The sequence below is a fragment of the Rosa chinensis genome, chromosome 1 (assembly GCF_002994745.2).
Source record: "Rosa chinensis cultivar Old Blush chromosome 1, RchiOBHm-V2, whole genome shotgun sequence".
NCBI classification, from domain to species: Eukaryota; Viridiplantae; Streptophyta; class Magnoliopsida; order Rosales; family Rosaceae; genus Rosa; species Rosa chinensis.
The window spans coordinates 64,760,975-64,768,416 of NC_037088.1; the positions used below are offsets into that span (position 1 = coordinate 64,760,975).

Here is a 7,442-nt window from a genome sequence, read left to right on the forward strand (position 1 = left end):
ACTGTGGAGTCATTTTGAATATCTTTTCTATTAGGTTAGAGATGCTGCACTTGGATCAGAAAAGCCGAAATGACTTTTGACTGTAAGGTTGGAGATGCCTTAGGGTCTTAGGGACAATAATTGTGGCTTTTTAGTCAAGTCTGGTACAAACTACAAAGTCCAATCTGAAATAGTACATTACCAAAGTCCTAATAGCTGAGCAACGTAGACTTTGATCCGGACTTACTTCGGTCGACGGGTCGAGTCATGACGTCTTTGGAGCCCCACACAGTTGGATATGGCTCAACTTCTTCCAGCTAGCCTAGCACCAGGCAGGAAAGGCAATATTCGATCCTCTGCAAAGTTGGGAATTATGGAACTGACACCCTAAACCGAGAGATGCCTTTACCTTGTAATCCTACCTCAATATATAATCAAACACTCAGTGTCGAAAACTGATAGGGGCTTTCCAGGATCAAAAACATGATGATCGCACAAGAAAAACATGCTAGCTAGGGTTTGGTAATACGGACAGTTTAGGTTTTGGTTGATATATGAGCGAAGGCAGAAAGGGTATAGAAATTAGCTGGCTAGGGTTTGGTAATGGGAACATTCAAAAAGAGTTATAATTGGGCCAGATAAGATCTGGGCTGGCTCAACATGAGCCAGACTACCCATGACATAATGTACACATGAACTTCGCACAAAGCATTGAGCAACAAAAAGCCCAAAATGATGTAAGAAACAAAGCCCAAAAAGGGTGTAAACAAAAACTGCGCCTTGGATTTCTCCGACCTCAAAACCTCACACCCTTTCGCTATTTGGTTTCCGGGAAAGGAAGGGTAGGGGATTCTGGAGTTGGTGTGCTTGTACATTTTGCTGCTAACTTGAAGTGTTTGTGTTTGCGGGGTAATAGCCTGATTTCGGACGAAGCCCTTGAAGCAATTGGGTCTGCATCTTCATGTTCGATTGGTATTTTGAAGTTGGTAGATTGTTGCAACATTACGGATCGCGGACTGGGTTTTTTGGCTAATGGGAATACCTCACAAACCCTGAAAAAATTGGTCATTGTGAGGTGCGAATCACCGATAACGGGATTGTGCTTTTGAGCAGCAAAATGTGTAGCTTGGAGCTCCTGGAATTGTCTCTCGGTGTCAAACAAAGATTTACTGATATTGCAGGTGTTGCTATCTCTGCAATCCAAACCCTCAGGGTATTGAACCTGGATGGTCGCTGGGACGTGTCAAACCGTACCATATTTGCTCTTGGAGGAAATTGTCGCAACTTAAGAAAGATACGATTCAAGGGTTTTTCTCGTGTAAACGTAACCTGGGATGCCCTTTCTGCCATTCGAGGTCCATACTTGACATCTATTGATCTTGAGGGTGGTGATATTTAATCGGTCTGAGGTGTGACGCAATGCCTGAAAGCTGGTCCTTGGAGTCTATAATGGTTGAAGCAACTTGGAAAAGTCGGTCATCAACTTTGTCTAGAATTAGTGAGCAGAAGTGTGCTTATATTCATGTCGTAGCTTCTCATGGACTTTTGAGTATCTTTTAACTTCTTTCGTCTCTGTTGGTTTAGTTAGCAGAAGTGTGCTTATTCATCTGGTCATGTGATTGAACTAGATTTGTTAAAGGCTGGTGAAGGTTAACTTATGCATGAATGGTTCGTCTTAGCATTTCAGAAAGCATCTTCTATTCATTGTTAAGAAATTCAAGAAACTTGAGGCTAAAACAAACAAAGTAAATTCGACCAAAAATGGCAAATCTGATGCAAGGCAAAAGCTAACCTTTGAACTATTCCTCATTGCTAAGTTGCCCATGTAATTCTTTGTCACCACGCTAAATTGCATCCTTAACACATGCAGGGTTGTTAACTTGACCTTTCCCCTCAAATGATAAGTCTCTCACTCACATACACCAAGTTGTTAAGGTCCTCCCAGTTTGTCGTTTATGTGCGTCGATATCACCACGAGGAGTTCGCAAGTGAGCTAGCGCACACCGCAATCGAGCAGGCGGACAAGGTTGCCGGCCTGGCAACGGGTCCTGTACTAAAGACAAGAGTAGACAGGTAGTGAATGACAGATGAAAACTTGATACGATTAGTTGATGGCCTCGGAGTTATTTAGTGGCCAAATCAAACAGCACCCGAGATAGCACAAAGGACATTGTTTGCTCCCCGTTGTATTCGTTTTTAATAGATGATCGATGTACACTGTGTGATGAAAAAGCTAAGAGAATTACACTGTTTTCCATAGATCATGTGCCAGGACATTATTTATCTTACACTACACAGTTTCCAGCATATATAGGTTCCAATATTACACTACACAGTTTCCAGCATATATAGGCAATTTACATTTAACAAGATCTTGAAGCAAAGGAAAGACTGAAGGCTGTAGCAGCATCTTTATTTATACACACGGAGTTTTAGCTTGGTTATAACTTATAACTAGCATGCAATATGCGTAATACACATGTATGCATCACCAGTTAAAGCTAATAGACTCAAAGTGCAGATTCTGTGCCAAACCGGATGAACAAAGTTTGGCAACCTCATGTCTCATCTTCTTTGGGCCACAAGCCAACACTCCGATATCAGATCCTTTAGTTTCCAACAGAATTTCTGCAAAATTACAAAATTAATCATTCATGTTTCCTGTACCCAAAAAAAATGGTGCGAACACCCTCACAAAAAGAAAGTAGGGATTTATGATCAAATTTTTACAACTTGGTTAACTTTAACTTACTCTTGAGATCAGGCCTTGTTCCATAATGCACCTGGGTAGCTTGAGCAATCAGGGACTCATGATGAAGGGGAAAGCTTTCAAGTTCTCTATCATCAATTGTATCTGTGGGTACTTCTATATTCTGAATTTGATTTCTTTCCATGGCATTTTGGTTCTTGCACCAGATGAAAACTGTACTAGAGACTATAAAAATGGAGGCACAGACCAAAAACATGTACCAAAGGCAAGTGAAGGAGTAATGGTAACTATCACCAGTGTTGTGGTCAATCGGGTATATATAGAAACGAGTGACCATGCCCAAAATAATGAGAAATAAGACAAATGAGGATGAGATAATAGCAGCAAGCCATAACCAACTTTTTGGACCTAGAACACCAGAAATCGGTAAATCCAATGGGTTTGGCTTAAACCATAAAGTTTGGGATGGCTTTTGGGAAGATGGAGGCTGCTGCTCTGTCTCCCTTGTAACATAGGCTTCTATTTGCAATTGTATCTGGGTAAGGTCAGAAGGCGTGCCAGAAAGTGGAAGCAATAGTTGCAGCAGTGAGAGATCAGCTGAGTTCTTGAATGCACAAATCAGCCGTACACTTGGAACATGGCAGTCGGGTTTAGTGCTTTGGAAAATAATTTCTCGGATTATGGAAATCATAGGAGTAATTCCACTGCCTCCACTTACCATCACTAAACCCTTGTGCCTGATGATACGTATTATGTTACGTTAGTAGGATATAAAACTGAATCAATCTTAATATGTTATATTAGGTTATTACAATGTTAACTAAGAACGATTTTAGTACTCTAAGTACATTCATGCATAAACAGTGAATCGATATTTTCGAGTAATAACAATTGAAATATGATTTTAAAAATCATGCTTTATCAACTTTCAAAAATGTGCTCATGATATAAGGTAATCCTGTAACTATAAAGTAAAAACTAACTATAGTTCATCCCTCAATCCTGTAACATGGTTTTAGGAAAAAAAAATTTAAATATATATTTTTTTAATTATAGGGTCTATTTGCTACAAGATTGAGGCATAAACTATAATTAGTTTATAGTTTTTAACTTTTTATTTTTCTTTTTATAAACAGTTTCGTATGTTAGAGCCAATAGCTACGATAATATCAAGTGAGCTGTGAAATGATTCTTTTAAATCTTGAGCTGACCTCATAAAATGAGATGAAGTAGGTCCATAAGGTCCTTCAACAGAAACTTGGATATGCTCCACCGAATTAGAAGCCAGTTGCTTATAAAGCTTTTGAGACCAACTTCCTAAACTCTTGATCACAACACTTATTTTGTCCGCCTCCATGTTAGAGTTTGAATTCACTGTAAATGGGTGCCATTGCAACTTTGATATGCTAGGCACATTGACGAACAAGATGCTAGTAGGATTATAATCCAATCCTGAAACAAGAAGAAAATCATGTTAATTGATATATGGGGAAAATAAGTAACTAACAGTTATTTAATTAATACGAGAGAGTGCAATCATCTTCATCCTTTAAAGTCCTATTAAAGGATTATACAGATGGCTTGAAACTATTACGGCATTATATTCATTAGTTGTTGGCCTTACTTAAGTATTACCTTTGCTCTTGGAGAAGTTGAGCTCAATTGTTTCACAAGGTAGAACCCGTGCTGAGACTAAAGCAGCGTGTTGGGAAGACTGTAAAAATCTCAAGTATCGATCAATGACAAAGAGGAAGATTCCGGGAAGGATCATACAGAAATAGGAAGCACCAACATGTAATACGTAGAACAAGATATAGAGTGGGTATAGCTGGTGCGTATAGAAAAATACTTCAAACATTTTCCGTCTGACACGAGGAATGCTTGTCACCCACATTGCCATTGCAAACACAATTGCAATCTCTCCAGCTACGTTTGATACATAAGTCGAGCTCCATTCTAGCATCTGCATATCATCACCGCAAGTCAGTTTAAATGAAAAAGATGATCGAAAACTTGACTATCAATAGCAAGCACATATAGAAGTTAAACTTGTGTACGTACTTCAGCCATTTGATGAGTCATGCCCCAGTAGATGATGAAGCCTACGGTGTGTACAGAAAATAGAAGCATGGAGAGATGGCCAAGCCAAATATGGTACTTTATACTCGACTCCGATGTGAGCCCAAACATGTGTAAAATCGAAGAGCTTCGAGTCACAGGAAAGAAGAGAAACGCCCAGCATATGTTCCCAATGTACCCAAGTCTCAACGATACACTTCGAAACTTGCTTTGCCATACTTTATCCATGCTCATCATATTCATATGCATATGGAGGTTGCCGAAGCTGGTAATCAAGTAGTTAGCTAGAGACCAAACCAAGAGTGAAGTAAACATCACCCCAAACCCTAGCTCCATCGCAGTGACGACCCCCAGAGGAGCCGTTACAACCACCGGACGTCTCCAGAAGCCAGCAGCAACCGACGACCTGATCTCGTTGGAGTTTTGTGATTTTTTCTGAACTAGATGAAGATAAACACAGCTCAAGGCTGCTACGAACATCATTGGGAAAGCGAAAAGCAGCAGATTTGTCCCTGCATGCGAGCAAAATATATATACGTAGCTAATTAATGGATGATGAAAGTAAGAAATGAATTAACATAACAGCTATGGGGAAGAAGGGAAAGTTGAAATCTGCTTACCTTGCACTCCAAAATAAGTTGACGTGAGATTGGCGTCAAGGTTGGGTTTCCAGGTATATTTGTAAGTTTTTGTTGGCACCATAATCCAAACTATGAGCCATCCAACAAACACCAGAAGCAATATCAACCTGATGATCATGTTGTTCATTGATCCGTTTAGTTTCAGATCTAAATGATTGAGGGCGCGCAATGTACTTAGTACTGTACTAACTTCCACCTATTTATAACCTCGATCGGCTAAGCTTTCACTTACATTCTTTGCCCGTTTACTTTTTAGGCGCGCGTAACGCAGAATTGCATGATTCATGACCACATTTCCATTATTTTGTTTTAGTTCAACTACATTATTCTTCTATATATTAATACAAACAGACACCTATATATATAGTTATTAAAGTCAAAATCTCTACTCGAAACGAAACAATCAATCTCGTTAGCTGACATTTCTTCTAGTGATAAGATATTAAAAAACTTTTTAACCATATGTACTTAGCAGTAATTGAATTCTACGAGACAATTAGGGATATCATGCATCTTTGGTCTTCTGGAAGATGAAGCAGATAAGATGCAAGTCAGAAGCATATCAGCTTGAATTTTATAGATTACAACGCCAGTTCATGTGTACACACAAATATACAAACTCTTCTTTCTTTCTTTCTTTTCTTTCCTCGCTGATTTCAAGGACAAAGTAAATCCTCTCTATCATTCTTGTGTAAGACAGATATATACTAAAGTTTGGTCTCTTTATGGTTGATATTACACAATTCTTACTTCTAATTCCTTTGATTTCGTTTGTTTTTTAATAAAAGAGCTTTTTGGTTTAATGACATTAGTTTATATTTCTGTTCTAAATAGTAGTGGATTATAACATTATGCACTTTTTTACCGCACTGTTATAATCTTCTATGTAATGTCTAGACTGTCGTTAGTTCAAGCATTTACACTAAATACGACTTGTATTATCACTATTATGTATAATAAAATATAATACTTGCCCCATCCACAATTTCTATTATTGATAGTTGATGCAATAATGTGAGAGACTCCATCTCGGGGACATGCACTTCCATTTTAAAATTTCCAGCACATGACATATTGATTTTGTGGATGTATAGTACGAACAAGGTGCTTAATTCGGTTTAGTAGTACAAGATTGGCAAGTAAAGTTGACTTCTTTGGTTAGTGTAAGTACAGTTAACCATCATATATGCACCGAAAATAGAAAAACTATAGTTGACAATCATAGAATCACACTCCAAAAGCCAAAAAAGAGTACATTTAGTCGATGATCTCGTGTACTTAACTTAAGTCGAGAAGTACAACTGAAATTCTCATCACTTGACATGCAACGGTACAACTAATGGAGTTCTATAGTGCTCATTACATACTTTGTATCGTTAGATGGTTGATAGAGGATTTCTCGATTTTATCTAGAGATTCATGATAAGGGAGCATAAAACCCGGAATATTAAAGAATTTTCTGCACAACTATATATTTTTCAGTCTGTGACGTACCAGACTGACTTTTCTTGAAGCACGCTTTATAAGTTTATAGTTAAAGTTTACAATTGCTTGGAAGTTGGAAGGGTTCGAAAACTGATATGACATAGCGTGTTGTGATGATTTTGATATATATATATATATATATATATATATATATATATTATAGCATTTTGGGAGGTGTCATAGGGTTTACAATATAATGCAAAAGTCGTATATTATAGTTCACAGTATTTGGTATAAATCATGGTGTTGGAATTTTTATTTTTTAAAATTTTTTTTAAGATAGCCATGGGGTGTAGTTTTTACAAAGTTTGAGTTAGTTTATTATATAGGGGAAATGATCATTTACCCAATTTTAGCTTAAAAATTGCCCACTTACCCAAACACTCTAAGAGATTATTTCCCTATTACCCAATTAAGTATTTTTTTATTCTTTTTTATTTTTTCTTTGGGACAATTTTGTCCCCTCCTTCTTTGTCACTTAGAGAGAGAAGTGATATGAGACCTTGTCGGACTCCCGTGACCAGTGGCCGGCGCGGACTCCTGTGATA

At 37.9% G+C, this 7,442-nt stretch overlaps 1 protein-coding gene across 1 annotated transcript; it reads right to left on the reverse strand.

The window, feature by feature from the left end:
- Window positions 1–1,704: 1,704 nt before the first annotated feature.
- On the reverse strand, window positions 1,705–5,565 carry LOC112181578 (ferric reduction oxidase 4). The gene is made up of 6 exons (XM_024319963.2): window positions 5,389–5,565; window positions 4,751–5,280; window positions 4,325–4,652; window positions 3,901–4,141; window positions 2,732–3,426; window positions 1,705–2,607 (listed from the first exon to the last, which is right to left on the reverse strand). The coding sequence occupies exons 1-6, from the start codon at window positions 5,534–5,536 to the stop codon at window positions 2,468–2,470; spliced, it is 2,082 nt and encodes a 693-aa protein (XP_024175731.1). The 5' UTR covers window positions 5,537–5,565; the 3' UTR covers window positions 1,705–2,467.
- Between the last annotated feature and the right edge of the window lie 1,877 nt (window positions 5,566–7,442).

Bases quoted from the DNA above. Each gene is read 5' to 3' on its own strand.
- LOC112181578 (XM_024319963.2), bottom strand. From the start codon at position 5,536: ATGAACAACATGATCATCAGGTTGATATTGCTTCTGGTGTTTGTTGGA. The intron at 4,142-4,324 runs GTAATACTTAAG...TTCTTGTTTCAG, and splicing joins CAACTTCTCCAAGAGCAAAG to GATTGGATTATAATCCTACT. The intron at 3,427-3,900 runs GTCAGCTCAAGA...ACGTATCATCAG, and splicing joins ACTTCATCTCATTTTATGAG to GCACAAGGGTTTAGTGATGG.